This window comes from Scatophagus argus, chromosome 14 (genome assembly GCF_020382885.2).
Source record: "Scatophagus argus isolate fScaArg1 chromosome 14, fScaArg1.pri, whole genome shotgun sequence".
Classification (NCBI taxonomy): domain Eukaryota; kingdom Metazoa; phylum Chordata; class Actinopteri; family Scatophagidae; genus Scatophagus; species Scatophagus argus.
In genome coordinates this window covers 780,388-801,873 of record NC_058506.1, presented here as the reverse complement: position 1 = coordinate 801,873, position 21,486 = coordinate 780,388, and the positions used below count along the sequence as shown (strand labels likewise).

Below are 21,486 nucleotides of genomic sequence, written 5' to 3'. Positions count from 1 at the left end.
CACCTCCACTTTTAAGACTAAACTTAAAACCTTTCTGTTTAGTAAAGCATATAGTTAGCACCAAATAAAGTGTGTAGGGCTGGTAGGCATAGTTTCACTCACCTCATGATATATAGCCACAGGTAGAATAGGTCTGACTAACTGTTAATCTTTAAATCTCTATCATAGCTAAGCTGCTATAGGCCTATGCTGCCGGGGGACACAAACATGATCCACCATGCAGTTTCCCCTCCTCCTTTTCCTCTTCTATCCTCTCCCCTCGTCAGATTAACATGCAGTTCATTATTTTATGTCACTAACTGTGTGTCCAGTGCTCCTCGTAGTCTTGTGTCTCTCCCTCCCTTTCTCTCTCTCTCTCTCTGTATCTTTCTGCAGGTATCTCTCCATCCAGATCTTCAAGTTGAAGTGTAGCCGGCTCTATGACCAACCCAATGTGTATTGTTGACATCTGCCTGTCATTCCTCTATGTACCGACTATGGGCGGGGTGGTTCTCCCTGCGGGCCGAAATCGAACTGATAGGATAGTGATTCTCAACATCACATAAAAAAAAAAAAAAAAAAAAAAAAGAATAACATATACATGAATGTTACAGCAGTTCATTATAATTTTCATTACTATAATTTTCTTATAACTTGTGAAATGTTAAAATCATATTGAGGTGGTAGCAAAAAGTGAAACTAAACAGTTGAGATTTTGTTTTGCTTATCTTTTTAGTAATGTCATTTCTCATGTTGCAAATTGCTTTCCTGCCTGTACAACATCCATTGCACGTCTGCCCGTCCTGGGTGAGGGATCCCTCCTCTGTTGCTCACCCTGAGGTTTCTTCCATTTTTTCCTGTTAAAGGTTTTTCTGGGAGTTTTTCCTTAGTCGATGTGAGGGTCGAAGGGCAGAGGATGTTGCTGATGTTATGTTAAGCCCTTTGAGACAAACTGCTTGTAAAAATGGGCTATACAAATAAAGTTGACTTGACTTGACTTGACACCTTGTACAAGGAAGCCACATTTCTCTCCTGGGTTGTCTTCCATAGTTGGCAACAGTACGTACAAAATTCTGGGATATCAAGTGTAGCTTTTGCATTCAACATGCCAGCACACCATACAACCTTCATGTGTATCCATCTCACAGAGGAAAAAAAAAAACCACAAGCTCTCAGATGAGGGTGATACTTGGGCTGTCTAGCCAGTCTAGACCCACTACGAGAGCCTTTCTTTTTTTTTCCAGAGCCATTCAAATGCTAAATGTGGGTTGTGATGGAAATTTTGTATGCTTTGCAGTAACAATGAGATAACGTTATACTTTTACTTTATACTTGATGTAATTAGTCTGTAACCTTAGTCACGTACTGCTATAATGTCCATACAATGACCTGGTGAACCTACTACTCTAACCCCATCATAAATAACTTCCTGGGTAAAGCAGAGGGCAGGATGACATCTTGATCCCACAGGAGATTGCACCCAGTCCTAAGTTCCCGAAATGGGTCACTGCCTTTTTATTGTACCCGAATGTTTTTCGTCAACCTGTAGAGGAATGTTTGCGAAGCTCCAAACAAAGGACCAGAGACACATCAGAAAGTATAAAAATGGAATGAAGTCTTCAGTCAGTGGGGTAAACACCTCTGAACTGCTTGCTGCCTTCCGGTTCTGTGTGTTGCCTCCTCTCTATATAGAGATTAAACATTTTGGTGTATGCTACCCTTCCAGTCTTGTTTTTTCTTTTTTTCTTAACTCACTACAGGCAGACATGAAAATGCCATAACAGGGTACTTGTTAGTGAAGCTAAACAAATGTCCATTAACAAGCTAAATGGCATGGAGTGAGGCCAGTCAGCAACGTAAATAAGCACAATGCGCAACGTCTTGCTAGCGATGCCTGAGAAGAAATTGCATGCAAGGACTCTGCTGTGTAAGGTGAAGCAAGGTGAAGTGTAATAAGATTGAGGAATGAGACTGTGCGGGACATTTTCTAGTCCTGGGGGAAGTGAGGCAGAATATACACAGGCAGCAGACTTTCAACCCTCCATTAGATATACTATCAACATTGTCTGATGAAGGCCATTGTCAAGGACCACAGCCATCTAGCATGCAGACTGTTCTCCTTGCTACCATCTGGCAGATGGTACAGCATTACTGCAAGTATAACCAGACTGAAGGACAGTTTTTACCACCAGGCCATCAGAATTCTGAACTCTGAAATGTGAACATTTACAGACATGTTTACATGCACTACCTCACAGTACACTTCCACTAAAACAAGACTCCAAATGTGCAATATAATTATTTATTTAATATATTTCATTTAATGTATTCATTTAAGCTAGCATATTTTATTTATCTGTGAATTTTAGAATGAGTACCTTGTGGCTGAGTTGACCACTTTATTTCTCTTCAAACACATTTCATTTCATTGTTGACCCATGCTGGCTTATGACATATGACAAATAAAGCTGAGTTGAGGTGAGTTGAGTCTTAGTTACATTTCCACAATAAAATGTGAACCTGAATTAAAGGTAACATCAGCAATGCTGCTTACATCGGACCTTTGAATGTGTGGATAAAAATGTCCACAGAATCAAAGTTTTTACAGCAGAATAATGTCTTGCAAATGTATCTCCTATTAACAACAAGAACTAAAATATAGAAATGGCACTTAGTGTTTTCTTTTGTAAATTGTGTAACAACTTTACTATCCATTATTTCTGTTAAGCAAATCAAATCAGAAGATTGGTGTAAGTTTTTTTTTTAAATCCAGACCCCATTAAAAAGGTGTTTCCCATCATTTATGATTGTATCTAGCACAATTTTTTTTAAAGCACCTAAAACACTAAAACAAATATTTAAGTCCCATTTAAGCCAGAGTAAAATTCAAAAATGGGATGCTTGCAGTAAATTCTTGCTCTACAAACAAACCAGTGATGCATGATTTTTATGCATTGCAAGAATATTTTTTAACTACTCTTGTTAGAACAAAATATCTGGACTAACAATACAGTTAATTAATCTGTGATGTAATGCTATATTACCGAATAAGAAATAACCTAGAAATAAAACAAATTTTGAAAGCATGTATTCTTGCATATTATTACACATCATGTATTCAGAAAACTGAGGAGAAAATGAAAAAGCAGTTTCCTGTACTTTTCAGCATTTCATTTGCCAGGTACAGTATCTAGTACTGTACTTGCTTCCAGCCACTGAACAGCCACAGTTGAACAATAACAAGACTCAATAGATGTGTTTGTGAGTCAGAGCATATTTATTGTTTAAGTCTGTATGTTAAAACATGTAATGAGATTCCATTTCTTTTGCCGTATACCTGATCATACACTATACACCATATACACCATTTAGACAGCAGTATTGGGGTACCTGACCATCACACCAGCAGGGACTTTCATGACATTGCATTTAAATCATCACCAAATACAAAGACATCTTTGCAACTATAACAGCTGCCACTCTTCTGGGAAGGCTTTCCACAAGATTTTGGAGTGTTCCTTTGGGAATTTTTGCCCATTCATGCAGTAGAGCAGTTGTGAGGTCAGGCATTAAGTTGGACGAAAAGGACTGGCTCATAATCCCATTTCTAGTTCATCCAAATGGTGTTGGATGGGGTTGAGGTCAGAGTTTTGTGCAGGCCACCCAAGTTCTTCCACAGCAGACTCATCTAACCATGTCTTTATGGACCTTGCTTTGTGCACTGGGGACACTCATGCTGGTATAGAAAAGGCCTTCCCCAAACTGTTGCCACAAAGTTGGAAGCATAGCATTGTCCAAAATGTTTTGTATGCTGAAGCATTAAGATTTATTTTGACTGGCCTAGCCCTTACCCTAAAAACAACCCCATAAAGAAGTGTGTCTGGATACGTTAGTCTATATAGTGTAGGTGTCCCACAAGTACAATCAATATGAAGGGAACTGGATCTATAATTTAATCTCTCTAAGCAAATGCATGTTTAGAAGCTAATAAACCACAGATCTATATACTCTCACTAACAGACCTTTATGCACACTCCAGACATTCAAACATAACTGAGGGAAAAAAAAAATCCATAAAATCCACAATGCAGAGCGAAGCAAGACCACATAACTATTGGATATATTATTATCAGTAGAAATTTCATTCACTAATCCACTGAGTAAAACTACAGAGTGCAATGTCCACGTCCACATTTCTGTCAGGCAGAATGTCCCAAGAGATCAAGATCAAGCATAAATGATCAGTTTGCTTGTACCAGATGATCACTGGACCCATCCACAGATCTATCAGTCATTTAGGTGTGATTTAAAAAAAAAAAACAAAAACAAACAAAAACAAAAAAAAACAAGTCTATGGTGGTACGTACTTTGCAGCTAAGGCAAAAGCCAAATCAAGAACAGACACATATGGTTGTCCAATGGACAGCTCTATGTGCACAATGTGACCAATATGTAACACAGCACACACAACACACCTGATCTGCATATATCATAACTTAGTGGCAGAACCAAGAATTGCCAGACAACAGCATTAAAACAATCACATATTATCAGTTTTGCAATGACAGCAAATTTGTGAATTTAGACAGGGATCAGCTGTTCTCATATAGGGTATACGCGTTGAGACTGACAATGGTCACTGCCCTTTCTAATTTGAGCTGCTATATATGCTTAAACTTACAATTTCTTTGGCTGAAATTTCACAACAATTTGCAAAACTTTAACTTTATATGTCCTTAATATCTCACATACCATACAAAAGATACCGATAAAACATCTATCAAAATTAAGTCCTACAAAGAGAGTTTATCTGAGCGTAATTACAAAAACGCCACAGACTGAATTTGAATCACTGTTGATTTAAATATAAGATGAGTTACAAGAGTAATAATTGTTGTCAAAAGACAAAAAGTAGTTATTTCATCAAGAATGTACAAATAGCAATGAAAAACAAAATGTGCAGTACATGTATAAGTCAGTATTTGGAATGATGCAGACTAAGAATGACTTTGAATGTGATGAATGAATGTACTGTTTGAATAAACTGTATTACAGTAAACATAGATTCAGATTTCCATTGCATTAGATTACTGTTTTGCATTCCTTGCAAAATTATTTTTATATTTTGTATATATCAAACCATTGATATTTACAATATCTGTAATGACTTTCATCTAAAATACAATAAGATACAGTAAACAGCAATGCTGGGTACCATTAATACATTAAACCAATTATCATAGCATTGTAACAGACACTCACTGTAGCATTTTGACAGCAGTCAGAAGGAGAAAACTTACATTTCTCTTATCTGTTTTAAACCACTGTGGCAATGGTAGTGAAGTCATGAGCAGCTGAGTTGTGTGTTGTGTTGTTTTTCAGTGGTATGAATGGATAGCATTTCATGTTGGGACAGATTTAGAAAATCATCTTGAGTGACTGAATTAACAGTATTACACACTAAGACTCTTGTGAAAATTGTGCCAAAGCAACTGTCTATGATAACCACTGAAACCTTGTTAGCGTCCGTGTAGCGAAGCAGCACAGCAAGCAAAAGCTGCTATTAGCTCATAAATGCTGGTAATCTCCACACCTGAGTGGTGATGGCAATAGAGCATGTCTCATGTTTTCTGTTTCTTTGTAACATGTTTTACTTGTGTAAATGATTCTTAGTGGACTTGTTGGATACTGGATATATTAGACACCCATCATTGACTGTGAAGGTGAACATCTGAATGACATGTCTGTCTAAAGAAGGCAATAATACAGATGACAAGTGGACACCTGAAATGAGCAAATTCCTGACCAAAAAGGGAAAATACGTCAGTCGTCTTCAACTTTAAATCATAAATGTTCAGTTTTACACAGACATTTTGCACAACTGAAACAAAACCCTTTCTCTCCTGTGCTGCTAGGTTCACATGTTGCACTGTCAGTCGTTAAAGATCCAAATCTTCTTCTCCAGGAAACTAGATGAGGTGATTATTGTGCATGAGATCACTTGAGTTCTTGTTCATGATTGCTTGTCTGTGTCCCTGTTCAGGGACTGATCTGAAAAAAGAAACAGAGAGGGAGGGGGACATGGGCTCTCTTTCTTCCGTGTCTGGTGAGGGAGCAAAGAGTGGAGAGGGTGGTGATGTTCCATTATCTATACTGTGTAAAGATACCACTTGTGGGGGGTTGTTGTGCGTGTCAGTGGTTCTTATGTTATCTTTCTCTTTGTCTTCCTCACTTCTAGTCTTGCTTTGTTGGTGGCCACTGCTGAGCACCCTCACTTGATTTAATTCTAACCTGGGGTAAGAACCTGACTCAGTCATGGTCTGGAGGAGTTTACTGAGGCTGTATGAGCCTTCATTGCATCTTTTCTGGCTGGCCTGGGCTACCTGGCACAGGAGATGGGTGTGCTGACGGAGTTGAGAAATTTCTCTCTCGATGGTGGCATTCTGCTTCAGCAGCTCTTTGGTGCGTAAAGCTATGGCCAGCAGCCCTGACTGGTTCAGGATCTCTGCTGTGTTGAGGAAACGGCTATGGCGTGTGGATGAGCTGTTCAGAGCCATACCATACGGGCTGTGAGCCATAGACGAAGAGGGTGATGAAGAAGGAGAAGATGATGAGGGGGAGTCGGAGGAGGAGGGCAGTGAGGGTGTTTGGGAACTGGAGACAGAGGGTGACCCCACACTGTCAGTGCCTGAGCTTTTTAGGCAGTGGCAAGACTTGCGTTGGGTGGTAAAGGAGTTGTGCCTAGGAAGCAGGCACTGAGTTGAGATGGGGAAGGAGCTGTGTCCTCCTCTGCTGTTAGGCTGTGAATGGGAATGGCCATTCACATCTTTTTGTTGCAGCTGCTGGGGCTCTAGGAGGTGTTTGGTGGTAGATACAACCTTGCTTTTTTCTCCCTCAATGCACACTCTTTTGCTCTGGCTCTGGCCTTCACTGCCACTCTCCTTAACCCCCTCCACCCAGGTGGTATCTTCTCTGTCATGGCTGTCCTTCCTGGGGTGGGGAGCAATGCGAGGGTACGAATTCAGGATTGGCAGATATGAGTTCTTGCTGTTGTAGTTCTGCTTGCAGCGACTGCCTCCTCTCTTAACTTGACCTTGTGGTGCAGCTAGACTGGATGAAGGAGTCAGTGTAGAGGAGCAGGGGGCAGAGATTGTCTGCTGTTGGATCAGTAAGAGCTGGGTGGAAGCTTTGGCATCAGTAAGGCTGTGCCAACCCCCACCCCACACCAGGGGGCCATGCAAAAGCTGCTCCGGTCTAGACTGTAGCACCAGGAGGTTGTGAGTGGGGTTTTATGTGAGCAGCAATTAGACCAGACCAAACCAGTGTAAAGGAATAAGATAAGGACAAAGTTAAAGTCACAAATGGATCAGCAGCAGAACACAAAAATAACTACTGTGAGAACATTTTTAAGTTCATTAATCATTTTAATAAATGACTTTATCTCATGGTTGGGATGAATACTTGATTCTGGTTGGCTGCAGAGTGCCAGGTATTTCCTAATAATGGACACCTATTAAGTTCCAGTCAAACTGTCTGGTTACTGTTCTAAAGAAATGCAGACTCTTCAACATTAGAAATAAATGACATGAAAAAAATCAGCACTGAGTGTAGTCATGCTGTGCCTCATCATATGGTTTGGAAAATCTTGAGACTGATTTGGGGAAAGTAACATGGCTAGATAGCTTGATAGTGTTCTTGTTAAACATACTTCTTGTTCTTGTTATATTTATATTTTAATTTAGATTTTATAATTTACTTATATTTACTGGCTCACAGCTGAGGCAGAGCTGAGCAGACTAGAAATATCTCTATTCAAGTGGTTTGTCCTATTTACTGGAAGTGTAAACAATGTTTCCATTGCATTTGAACAATATGAGATGGCAACCGTTACAAAGGAAACTGAGCTATAGTTCTCGAAAAACTTTAACTTTTGATTGCACTATGCATTTAAATATACATTAAAGGTTGTTTTTTTTTGGTAACTGACCGTGGTATATGTGTGATAATGCCCTTCAAGGTGTCTGTTATCATGGTTGCTTCTGCTCCTGTACTTGTCGGGCATTATCCTTTTCTTGTTTACTCTAACTGTTAATTATAATTACAACTATTAATTACAATTACTTAACTACTGATATGCATTCGAAATGTATTAGATGCACACTATCACAATAAGACCTGTATATACACCAGTTGGCCACAACATTAAAACCACTGATAGATGAAATGAATAAAATTTTTCATATCTTAATAATGCAATGCTCTGTGCGGAAACCTTGGGTTTTGGCAATTATGTAAGTGTTCTTTGACACACACCACCCATGAAACAGCTCAGAATCTAACCTGATCTACAGTCCACAAGATGTACTAGAATAAGCAGAATCCACCCTCCCATCAGATAGGACCTCTGAAGGCCCACCAGACCTGTCAGGGGAGGGGACACAGGGCCTCTGGGGGTATTCTGTGGCCACTGGCTTTGGAATGTTGGATCCTTTGGGTCCTGTACATTGAGGGTAGGGCCTCCAGTTGGGAGACTCTATCTGGTGGGAGAGTAGATTTGTTTTATTCCAGTGCATCTTGTATATTCTCGATCAGGTTGGGTTTCCCTGTAGAACATTGCATTGTAAAGATATGATTTTATTTTTATTCACTCATTATTCAAGACACATGCAAGACTTCTATAATAGAATGTACATTTATTTAAAACAACATTACTTAGGCAAAGATGATGTCATAACTGCAAGCAGACGTGTCAAAGAGATAGTTTTTCACCTAATGTAACTAACTAATTAAGTCAGTAGATAAAAGGGTGGTACGACCAATGGTGTAATGATATTCACTTACACCCATCAGCCACAACATTAAAACCACTGAATCTGTGAGATGCGGCCAAATAAGCAGAATCCACCCTCCTACCAGGTGGGGCCTCCAGGATGGAGGTCTGCAATGTTTAGGTGGATGGTGTGTGTCAAACATCCACATGATTGCTAAAGCACAAGGTTTCCCAGCAGAACATTGCTTTGTAAAGATATTATTAATTTTATTCACTTCATCTGTCAGTTGGTTTAATGTTGTGGCTGATGGGTGTATATGGTAAACATATCTCTTGTACAATCTTAAAAGGTATTTAAATCTGCCCATCTTTTTTTATAGAAAAAATGGATCAAATGACTATGTTTAATGTGAAAAATATAGCGTATACTGACAAACCCACTGCAAATTATCCCTTGCTTGAAGATTCATTTAGTGCCACAAAGCTTTCAGCTTACTGTTTCAGCTTTCAGACAGCAATTTTACTGCTTTGGTTCACTCTCTGTGTTCTCATTATCATTTCTTCATTTCCAGCAGCAGAAGGCATCTGTTTTCAGTAAAAAGCTCTGAAAGCAACTAGCTGATATAGCAAATAAAGAGACAGATTTTTTTTCTCAGGTTTTGGTAGAGTCAAAAGTAGAGCTTAAAGGAATGTGAAACACAAACACAAATCCAAATGAATGCTAATGCTGTTTGTCTGCTGAATGTGTAATTGTATGGTGCAACTATCTGTTAAAAAATATTTACCATATAAACTTTACAAGGTTATTATATATTAATCTTGTGTTTACATCTTGTTTACAATAACCAAAAAACAAGGAAAAAACATAAGTTAACACTGCTTTAGCAATTTTACAGCACACCGTTTTAGTGCTCAAACAAATAGTCCATGATGGATAAATCGATCAGCTATTTTGATAATATATTAATTGTTGAAGTAGTCTTTCAAGATCAAATAACAAACATGCCAATCCGTAAACAAATAATAAATCAAATTTGGACTGTTGACTGAATGTATTTCGAAATAGAGTTACCTGTTCCTTGAGAAATTTGACTTAATTTTTGTCCATGACGCAACAAAGTACAGTGCCTGAAAAAGCAAGTTGTTATGTGTAAGTGATTATATCTCACCGGCTTGACCACCAGGTTTTTGATGACGTAAATGTCGGTGATTCCCTCATGAGAAGGCATTTTGTGACCTGCAGCATTCCCATTCTTGTTCAAGCTTTTTCTGTTTTCCCTGTGAGATTCACTCACACTGCTGCACTGGTCGTCTAAATCAGCATGCACAGAGTCAGAGCCAGCCTCTGAGGGAGAGTAATAGGAGGCAGAGGAGAAAACATGAAAAATGTACACATATGAATTTCTTACCACTTCCCAGGTTAAAAGAGTGCAATAATAATTAGTGTGCCTTTTTTTCTACAGGAAGATGCTGATTAAATGAAGAGCAATTCTCACAACACCAGTGTTGTACTTGACAGAACCAGCCTTGGGAATTTGTGCACAGAAATGTACAAATGTGATTGTTACACACAAATATACAGGAAAAAGCATAAAATCTAACTTTCACTTAACAATATCTTATTTTCATTTGTATGTATCATAAAACATGTAGATAGTATAAGATCCAACAAAGACTGTTAGACAAGGACAGTTGGACAGCACCAGCATCAATGAATCATCTGCTGTAAGAACGGACAGTCCTGATCATGAAGGACTCTCAGAAAGAAGAATCACTCAGGACTGCAAGACCAGGCACACCAACCTGTGCACAACCTGGATTGGCTACAAGAAATCCTATAACTCAAAGCCACAGACATGTATACTTGAGTGTTTGGAAATGCACAACATCAACAGGACATTAAGAGCCTTCATCAAGAATTCACTGGGGTTGTACAAAACAAATCAAGAGGCCAACTCAAAGCCAATCGCACAAGTTACAATCAAGTGTGCATATGCCAAGGTGATGCACTATCCCCGTTATTGTTCTGCATAGGCCCGAGCCCCAGCAGCCAGATCATCACAAAATGTGGTTATGGATACTGTATCTGTAGTGGAACAACCATCAGTCACCTCCTCTACATGGATGAAATTAAGCTGTATACTAAGAATTAGTGAGACATTAACTCTTTGATACAAATTAGCAGGATCTATAGCAATGACACTGGAATGTGATTTGGACTAGATAAGTGGTTGGATGGTGTCAAAGAGAGGGAAGATGATCAGAACTACCAGAAGGCAACATTCCACCTGTTCTAGATATCTATAAATACCTTGGGATCCCACAAGCAAATGGAAACCATGAGGAGGCTGCAAGGAAGTCAGACAAGGTCATATTCCTACACAGAGTAAAGAGGTTCCTAAGAAGTCAGCTGAATGGTAAGAACAAGGTCCAAGCCATCAACAGATATGCCCTGCTGTCATCAAATACCCCAGTGGTATAATAAGCCAGCCAAAGGAGGAGATAGAGGCATCTGACATCAAGACAGGGAAGTACAGCACACTGAGACTGTACATTAAGCAGAACGAGTTACAGTAGGTCAAGGATTAGAGAGCGTCAGAATTACTGTCCAGGATAAAGCAAGACCCAGGAGTGTATCAGGAAGATGGCCACCAAAGATGAACTACTAAGTGAATACCTCAGGCAGCAGAAACCTGATGATGATACTGAGGAGAAGGACAAACAATCATGGAGGGACAAGCACTGCACGACATGTACAACCAGCAGATAGAAGAGATGGCTGATATCAAAAAATCCTGCCAATGACTGGAAAAGGCTGGATTGAAGAACAACACAAAAGCACTAGCCATGGCAGTACAAGAACAGTACTTAGTACAAGGTCAGTAGAGGTCTACAACACCAGACAGGACTCCAGGTGCAATACGGCAAAGAGACAGCACATAACTGCAGGGCGTGAGATGCAGGCAGGAACAACATACATGGAACACCATGACCAAGTGGCTGGCATACCAATCAGGAACATTTGCGCTGAGTATGGGCTGGAAGTCCTAAGGTCAGAATGGAAGACACCTCCTAAAGTCATTGAGACCCTGTAGGACTTACAGATCCAGACTGACAAAATGTTGATGGCAAACCAGTCGGACACTGTGATGATTGTCAAACAACGGAAGAAGGCAGTGATGATAGATGGAGCAATCCCACGTGACAGCAATATCAAGAAGAAAGAACACAAGAAGCTTGAAAAATACAGAGGGATGAACGAAGAGGTAGAAAAGATGTGACGAGTAAAAGCAACAATGGTGCCACTGGTGATTGGGGCACAAGCGGTTGTGACCCCCCAAACTGGAAAAGTGGTTCCAGCAGATTCCAGGTACAACATCTGTGGTCATTGTCCAGAAGAACACCATCCTATCTATATTTATGACAAATGACAAATGGACCCTGTTCACCTGAGTACCCTGAGTCTTTTTCAGAGTCTTTATCCGAGTCACAGTGCAGCATGCGGTTGCTCATGTCCCCCATTCCAGACTGCTCACTGTGGGTGTCACCATGGGACGCCCGCAGGGTGGCAGTGTTACTTTTATCTTTGGCAGTCTTTGATGTGCAGCGCCACTCCCCAAAATGCTCTTGTTCCTTTGGCATTACAAACTTCTGAAAAAGAAAGCAAACAATAAAATATTTACTTTGAGATGCACAGCATTGGATAATAATGAAATGCAGATTGTTATTATTATTATTATTAGGGGTTTAATTCAATTCAATTCAATTTTATTTATATAGCGCCTTTTACAATCAAAATTGTCTCTAGGTGCTTTACAGAAACCCAGAGCCTGAACCCCCGAGCAAGCAGACAGTGGCAAGGAAAAACTCCCTTTTAACAGGAAGAAACCTTGAGCAGGACCCGACTCACAAGGGAGAACCATCCTGCTGACAGCTGGCTGGGTGAAGGGGGGGGGAGAAAAGGTAGACAGGACAGAGAGGATGAAAGAGAGAGAGAGAGAGAAACATACATGCAATAAATATCATATATTACAAAGGATAAACATGACAGGTTGTTATAATTGGAATTCTAAAAGAGAAAGAGAAAGCAGAAAGACTATGTACTGTATGTATTTGTTTTTTAGCTGATATGTTGTTCAAGTTAGTTATAATAGCACTACATAGAAGAACGACATGGGCAGATGTTGACAGTAGACACTGGGTTTGTCAGAGGGCCGGATGCAGTTCAATATGTAGATCTGGATGGAGAGAGACCTGCAGAAAGATGCAGAGAGAGAAAGAAACTACTAGGAAAACTGGACACACAGTTAGTGACTTAAAATAATGAATCATATGTTGACCTGATGAAAGGAGAAGAGGAGAGAGGAAGAAGAGGAGAGGAGGTGGGGGAGTAGAGATGGTGGTGGTATTGGAGAGGTGGGGGAACTGCTTGGTGCATCGTGTTTGTGTCCCCTGGCAGCATAGGCCTATAAGAGCGTAGCTATGATAGAGATTAAAGACTAGGGGTTAGTCAGACCTATTCTACCTGGCTGTGGCTGTATATCAAAAAGTGAGTGTAACTATGCCTATCAGCTCTACACACTTTGTTTGAGGCTAACTGTACGCTTTACTAAACAGAAAGGTTTTAAGTCTGGTCTTAAAAGTAGAGGTGGTATCTGCCTGTCGAACCCAGATTGGCAACTGGTTCCACAGTAGGGGTGCCCGATAGCTAAAGGCTCGTCCTCCCATCCTACTTTTTGAATTCTTTCATTTATTATAAAAGATAAAGATATGAACAGCCTTTTCCAAGTCCGGGCCACAGATGCTCTATTGGACTGAGGTCTGGGCTTTGACCACTCCAGAACATTCACCTTGTTTTCTTAAAACCATTTCTGTGTAACTTTCACTGTATGTTTCAGGTCATTTAAAGAATTTCCCCTCAGGGATAAATAAAGGAACTCTGATTCTGATTGTTTGACTGGAAAATGCGCAAAAAAAAAGAAGAAGAAACGCATTTCTCCAAACTTAATGAATCTTGCTCAATCTGGCAAGACAGTCTTAGATTATATAGGAAGGCCCTACGGACTGCCAGAGCAGCCTATTACTCAAAATTAATTGAGGATAACAAGCATAATCCCAGGTTTCTCTTCAGCACTGTAGCCAGGCTGACAGAGAGCCATAGTGCTATCGACCCTTGTATCCCTGTGACCCTCAGCAGCACTGATTTTATAATCTTTTGTAATGACAACATTTTAAACATTATAGACAAAATTCAGCACCTACTGACCTCAGCTAGTACAATTCAACATCCAAACACTGGAACCTTAGAAACAACAGTAGAAACAGATAATCATCTTGACTGCTTTTCTCCCACATCAGCTATATTCACTTATATAGTATATTCATCAAAGCCAACAACATGACTCTTAGACCCCATCCCTACCAACCTTCTCAAAAAAGCTTTACCCTTACTTAGCACCTGTCTATTACACATGATCAATCTGTCCCTGATAACAGGCTATGTACCCCAGTCCTTTAAAGTAGCTGTAGTCAAACCTCTCCTTAAAAAACACACACTTGACCCAGAGGTTTTAAGCAACTATAGACCAATAGCTAACCTTCCATTTCTTTCCAAGATCCTTAAAAAGAACAGTCGCCAATCAGTTATATGACTTTCTCCAAAATAATAACTTATTTGAAAATTTTCAATCTGGCTTTAGAGCTCATCATAGCACAGAAACAGCATTGGTCAAAGTCACAAATGACCTCCTCCTGGCATCAGACAAGGGACTTATCTCTGTCCTTGTACTGTTAGATCTTAGTGCTGCATTTGACACCATTGACCACTCTATATTACTGCACAGATTGGAACACCTATTTGGCATCAAAGGAACTGCATTAAGCTGGTTTCAGTCTTATTTATCAGATCGATTTCAATTTGTTCATGTTAATGATACATCGTCCACACTCACAAAAGTTAGTCATGGAGTTCCCCAAGGTTCTGTCCTTGGGCCAATATTATTCAGCCTGTATATGCTCCCCATTGATGATATTATTAGGAAACACTCAAACACTCACACATTTTCATTATTGTGCAGATCACACACAGTTGTACTTGTCAATGAAACCAGAAGAAACAAATCAGCTTGCCAAACTTCAGGCATGTCTTAAAGACATAAAAACATGGATGACTTGCAATTTCCTACTTCTAAATTCAGACAAAACTGAAGTAATTGTTCTGGGCCCTGAACACCTTAGAAACAAATTATCCATTGATATAGTAATGCCAGATGGCTTAGCCGTGGCCTCAAGCTCCACTGTAAGGAATTTAGGAGTTATCTTTGACCAGGACATGTCCTTTAACACACACATATCGAATATTTCAAAGACTGTATTCTTTGCAAAAATTAGGCACATTCTGAGTCAGAAAGATGCAGAAAAATTTGTCCATGCATTCATTACCTCCAGGCTGGATTATTTTAACTCCCTTCTATCAGGCTGCCATAATAAGTCTATAAAGACTCTCCAGCTAATCCAGAATACTGCTGCAAGATTACTCACAAGAACCAGCATGAGAGATCATATTTCTCCTGTTCTGGTTTCTCTACATTGGCTACCTGTAAAATTCAGGATAGATTTTAAAATTCTCCTCCTCACATATAAAGCCCTGAACGGTCAGGCACCATCATATCTTAAAGAGTTAATAGTACCCTATTATCCCACCAGAGCTTTGCATTCCCAAAATGCAGGGCTACTTGTGGTTCCTAGAGTCCTCAAAAGTAGACTGGGAACCAGAGCCTTTAGTTATCAAGCTCCTCTGCTATGGAACCATCTTCCGGTTTCGGTCCGGGAGGCGGACACCCTCTCTATAACTTTCCTCTTTGATAAAGCCTATAGTTAGGACTGGCCTAGGCCGGCCCCTAGTTATGCTGCTATAGGCTTAGACTACCGGGGGCCCTCCCATGACACACTGAGCTCTTTCTTCCTCTCCCTCTCCTTCTGCACACATCTATGTCCCATTAATGCATATTACTAACTCAACTTTTTCCCTGGAGTCCTTGTGCTTTCTCATCTCGCAGGTTCCCATGGATTGTAGTCGGATCTGCTGCTGCGGTCCTGCTTGAAACTTACTGCGATTACTGCTGTTTAGTCATAATCTATTTTAATTTTATTACTACTCTGCCACAGCTGCTACCATTATTATTGTTACCAATATTGCTATAATAATCACCATAGTACCTTCTGTATACTTCATTGTCATTATCATTATCTACAGTTCCAATACTTCTGGTATTATTACTCCTGCTATACATCTCTGCTTGTGTGCTCCTTCTCTCACGCCCCATCACTCCCCCATCTCTCTTTGTCTTTCTATCTTTTTCTCGCTCTCCTTTTCTCTCTCCCTCCCTCTCTCGCTCTCCCTCAACCCAACCGGTCAAGACAGATGGCCGCCCATCTTGAGCCGGGGTCTGCTCCGAGGTTTCTGCCTTCTAAAAGGCAGTTTTTCCTCATCACTGTTGCCAAGTGCTTGCTCAAGGGGTCCTCCAGGATTTCCCTATATTTTGCTGAATTAATTTTATCCTCTACCGTCACAAGCCTTCCAGGGCCTGCTGATGAGAAGCATATCCACAGCATGATGCTGCCACCATAATGCTTCATGGTGTGAATGGTGTGTTAGTGGTGATGCGCAGTGTTTGGTGTCCGCCAAACATGGCATCTGGTCGGATGGCAAAAAAGCTCCCACATGCCTTTGGGTGAACTCTTGTCAAGATTTAGTGTGAGCGTTCTTCAACTCCCATAAAGCTTTGACTGATGAAGCTACTGAAGCTTTTAACTCCTTCAGAATAATCATACATGTCTTTGTGGCCTCCCTCACTAGTCTCCTTCATGCACAGTCACTCAGTTTTCTCTAGACAGATTTGCATATGTGCCATTTTCCTTCCATTTCTTAATGATGGTATTAACTGGATCCAGGGGATGCTCAGTGACTTGGAATTTTTTTTGTATACATCCTCTAACTTATACATTTCAATAACCTTTTCTCAGACCTGCTTGGAGTGTTCTTTAGTCTTCATGGTATTATTGTAGCCAGGAATACTGATTAACCACTGACTGGACCTTCCAGACACTATGTCTTTTTATTACTATCACTTGAGGCATATTCAATGCATTGTAAGACTACTAGCACCATTTGGCTGGAACTCTACCAAATTTAATTAATGGACATTGCTGTGGGGATTTGTTTTAACTTTGACATTAAAGAGTTTTTTTTTTTTTTTTGTCAGATAAACCAAATTATATCGAGCATGATTCCATTTATAAAAGCAATAAAGGGGGAAAACATTCAAAAGGGTGAATACTGTTTAGGCACTCTATATGTAATAATACCTGCAAATGATTTAATTTGGTGAGTGCATGCATATAATTATTGTTTTGTTGCTGAGTTGTATTATTTCACTGTATAAACGTAATTTGTTCTCAGAAATCGCCTATAGAGAGATTTTACATCAATCTGAAGGATGATATGGACCAATAGGATTCAGGCTTACAGACTTAGTGGACAATACAGTGGTTTAAAAAAATCTGTTACACAAACAAAATGGAAAGTGCTTTAGCTTCCTAAATCCCCAAAAGTTTAAAAGCCTACTGCTTTGTACTACTTGAATTTCCCTCAGGATCAATAAAGTATCTATCTATCTATCTATCTATCTATCTATCTATCTATCTATCTATCTATCTGTATTCTTAAATGACAAATGACAGTGATGACTGCAGTGAGAAAATGCAGTCAGGAGAAGGAATATATCGTGTTTCCTGAATATAATAGTTATTGTAGTTTATAATCAGAAAGGTGTTAGTGCCAATTCCAGCACAGCAGAGAAATATTTAAAGAGGAATCACTTCTGAAAGAATTGTGCTCTTTCAGGTAAATTTCATGCCATTTTTAGATGTTATCAAGAATCAGTTCATTTGTGACCAAACAAACTGCAAACAAAGGCAAAATGTATTTGTAAAATGTGTCTAGTGAGTTTGCATGGATTTACTACACACAATATGAAAGTATATTTCAAACAAAATCAAACAATTCTGACTTTTGGCAAGTCATATCCAGTTGAAAACTAACTATGGGAATCATTAAACAAAAAGAATATGATAAACAAATATGTTGCATTATTATACTGATATTAAAGTCATATTTTGCAGACAGTGAATATGTATATATATGTGTGTGTGTGTGTGTGTGTGTGTGTGTGTGTGTGTGTGTGTGTGTGTGTGTGTATACATATAAGAAAGTAGACAAGTAAACTACTACATGTGAAGCTGTTGTTTTCCCTGGTCTTTGTAATACAGTCAGTCTGTTCGTGTACAGGAATAAGAGAATTTTTTTTGTGAACATCAAGAAGAAGAAGAACAAAGAAACACAGTGAGATCACAATGCAGTCAATACAGAGATGAAATAAGCAACTCTATACCATTCATTAAAAGCTAGCTCATTCATCAGATTGGCACCATGCACATGCAGATGAGGCTGCAGCAGGAGAAACTTGATAAGATGGACCCTGGCAGACTGTAAAGTCCCACCCACTACACTGTTATGTAATACACTACTGCTGCTACTCAGTGAAAAAATAAACCTGCTGTAATTTCACATAGATGGCAACTCCCTATTCACTGCTTGTATGGCAGTCACAATATATATTCAACTTTTTTATCCTACAACATTAAAGCTGGTCATTACACATTATTAAAACTCCACGCACAACAGGCTCATGCTGTACATATAATCACTGAAAAAAAGTTTAGACACTCAAAGTACAAGCAGTTTACTCCTCACCTGTCGGTATTTTATCCACACCTTAGGAGAAAACAGCAAAACAGCTCACTTGTAGCAGCACAAGAACAGAGCATTTCCACAACCTGGGAGGCAATACCTCCTGTCCCGACAGAAATTCATCCTGGACGAAAAGAATGATATTAGTGTAATGTATGTCTGTGTGTGTATGTATATATATATATATATATATATATATATATATATGCGCGCACACACACAGGAAAGCAACAAAAAATAAGAAAAATAAGTGGACAACTAAACTACTACATGTGAAGCTGTTGTCCTCCCTGGTCTTGTCTTGGTCCTGATCATCATACTGATGCACTGTGAGCATCCATGATGTTCATTTGCGTGGCCAGGCCCCCCACTATCTCAATATTAATTAGCGTGTCAGTGCTCCGTGGTGACGCAATGTCAGCTGTTTGCCCAATCCCGTGCCGCGACACGTGTTTAAGTGGTGACGTCGGACAGTCCACGTGAGAGGCGCAGTTGGTACTAGTATGGTGCCTATCACAGCTGTTGCAAACATTGATGCTATACTGTTTCAATGATGCACTGGATAAGACGACGGATATGACTTAAAACATCCAATTCCATATTTAATGAGTGTATCTCTCTATTAAGTAAGAATGGTTATCTATACTGCAACGATGACAAACAGGATGTATAAAATATGCAAACTACACACAGCCGCTGGTATTCTAATTGTGTTTTTGTCGGCTGCGTCCAAGACCTCATGTGAACGCCGTTCACCCTAAAACAAAGCTACCGATCAGGTCAAAGGTAGCCATGATTTGCACAGATGCTGCCGCTGCACGGGGGTGGACAAAGTTGTCCGAGGGAGGAGATAGTAAACAGCGTCTCGGAAGCAGACGGAACAAACAGAAATGAAAACATTTCCTGATAGTTTAAGGCTACCGTACAATAAAGCTTAACCTCTGGCAGTGTTCACGAGTCCAAAAAAAATGACGACAGGCCAATTATCACTCACAGCACCAAAAGCCTACATGTGGTGATCTCAAAGTCTTATTTAGGCCAATCTACAAGGGTAGCTCATGCCCCAGCTGTTACACTGTCCGATCAAATAAGCACAACTGATCACTAATCTCAGGACACTTTTTGGGTTCTTTACTTAATGACTTGTTTCACGTGTCGTACAACGCGAAGAACACCTCACATCCTAATTAGTGAGTATTCTCTGTGGAACTGCCGATCACTGCCTCCGAAAGGACATCAGTCATGTCCTGCGACTCCCATTATTGTACTGTGTTCCCTTGAACGCAGCGTAAGAAACAGTGGACGTGTGCGGCAACATGTGAGTCAGGCGGGTGTGGGCGTGGTCTCTCTCCGTCAGCACATGTTCCCTGCTGGGGAGTAGTGACAAGCACCGCGAGGCTCCTGTTTGTCTGGACCGGAACACGCACACAGCAGCTCGTCGTCTCCTACGAACTCAAATGAAACGGAGAACCGCGTTACATGATTACGTAACTGAAATTCTGTATACATTTTTTTTTTTTTTTTTTAAAACTTTGGTCGTGTTTACCGGCCGCTAGCCTCCCATTGATAACTACTGAACACTGAGTGTTGGAGATGTAGGATTGTTCAAGGAAATGGGTTTAATAACGTTTTTTCAGCCGCGTACTTTAATTTTTCACTCTCGTATAGATGATGTGTACGATGTATTAGCGTGGTGGTACAACACTCTCTGAGTTCCCATCTATTCAGTTCCGCAGTGATCGATTCAAGGTTCGCTGCCCTAAGTCCAAACCCAGGACTTCATTCTCTAACTGTGCTGCCTTTAATGTTAATTTAGTGATATAAATAAGTTAATGAAGGCGCTTAAGTTAAAACATCCAGCCATCCATTTATCCGTCAGGGTCGCGAGGAGCTGGAACCTATCCCAGCTAACTACGGGCGAGAGACGGGGGTACACCTAGGACTGGACACAGCCAATCGCAGGACCGACACACAAAAGATATGTTAATTTTGTGTATGCATCCATGGCCTAGCTGTAATTTTTTGATGTTACAAAAGAAAAACAGAAGAAAAGACTTAAAATAAGTAAAATACAAGTCAAGCCTTGTGTGTTTATTGGAGAACTTCCAAAATTTAAAGAGTGCACTGCAAGGGAAGTACTCAAATGCTTAGTGTTTTTCTATCATAGCCTACCTGTTTCACCGAAAGGCAAAAAAACAGGTTAACATATTAAAACAAAACAGACAAAAAACAAACACATAGTCTATTACATATTTTAATTTATAATTTCAGAGTATTTCATAGATTTCTAATTTATTAGTATGTATTACAACATTTTCTATTTTGGTGCATCTATTTGCAAAACCAAGCTCAAAACGTTCTCAAAACTCATCACGATCCAAATCCAACCTTGACTGCGGTGATGTGTTGTCCCTCTTTGATTATCCACCCACCATCATAGCTGCTTTTCCTGTTCTCAAACATCAAGCAACAAAACTAGTGTGCGGCATATAAGTGTTAACAGTGTGTGTGTGTGTGTGTGTGTGTGTGTGTGTGTGGTGGTGGTGGGGGGGGGTCGAGATGACCCAAGTCGGTGAAAAACCATAAACCAACAGGTTACCTTCACAGACTAAGTTACCATGATAACTTACTCTGAGTAAAAGGGCTTGAGTTACCCATGTGTTACATTTGAGCTACCTTACTGAAATGGTTAACCCAGTTTCCCTTATTTCAGGCTTAACAAACAGTTGTTTACCTACCACTGCTTTGATTTGCTTTATACACACAAGTACTTGGTACTTGTATTATTGTTACTACTCTACTGTACTTAGCAGAGAAATAGAGCATCAACACTTTACAGTGTAGCGATTAAAAGAATCAAGACACCAGCAAGAGGATCTCTTAAGTCAGTTAAAAATGTGTATTGGATCATTGTCTTTAAGAATTA

General features: G+C 39.9%; 2 protein-coding genes and 1 long non-coding RNA gene across 5 annotated transcripts in view; 1 reads left to right on the top strand and 2 right to left on the bottom strand.

Moving 5' to 3' along the window:
* Positions 1-4,300: 4,300 nt before the first annotated feature.
* LOC124070153 (CLOCK-interacting pacemaker-like) lies at positions 4,301-19,122 on the bottom strand. 3 transcript variants are annotated; one of them, XM_046409743.1, is made up of 5 exons: positions 18,828-19,122; positions 18,564-18,684; positions 12,199-12,400; positions 9,919-10,094; positions 4,301-7,238 (listed from the first exon to the last, which is right to left on the bottom strand). In XM_046409743.1, exons 3-5 carry the CDS (start codon positions 12,389-12,391, stop codon positions 5,949-5,951), a joined length of 1,659 nt encoding a protein of 552 aa, XP_046265699.1. In that variant the 5' UTR covers positions 12,392-12,400; positions 18,564-18,684; positions 18,828-19,122; the 3' UTR covers positions 4,301-5,948. The 3 variants fall into 3 exon arrangements, with proteins under 3 accessions (XP_046265699.1, XP_046265700.1, XP_046265701.1); XM_046409744.1 differs by having other exon boundaries at positions 18,831-19,122; XM_046409745.1 differs by lacking the exons at positions 18,564-18,684; positions 18,828-19,122 and having other exon boundaries at positions 12,199-12,564.
* A 542-nt stretch (positions 19,123-19,664) lies between these two features.
* LOC124070156 lies at positions 19,665-20,569 on the top strand. Its single transcript, XR_006845153.1, has 3 exons — positions 19,665-20,047; positions 20,229-20,309; positions 20,440-20,569. It is a non-coding gene; the product is annotated as an uncharacterized LOC124070156 (long non-coding RNA).
* Positions 20,092-21,486, bottom strand: part of LOC124070155 (RAC-beta serine/threonine-protein kinase-like) — a 30,646-nt gene continuing 29,251 nt past the window's right edge. The window contains exon 15 of the mRNA XM_046409749.1: positions 20,092-21,097. The gene's annotated coding sequence lies outside the window, so the exon portion shown is untranslated. The remainder of the gene's footprint in view (positions 21,098-21,486) is intronic.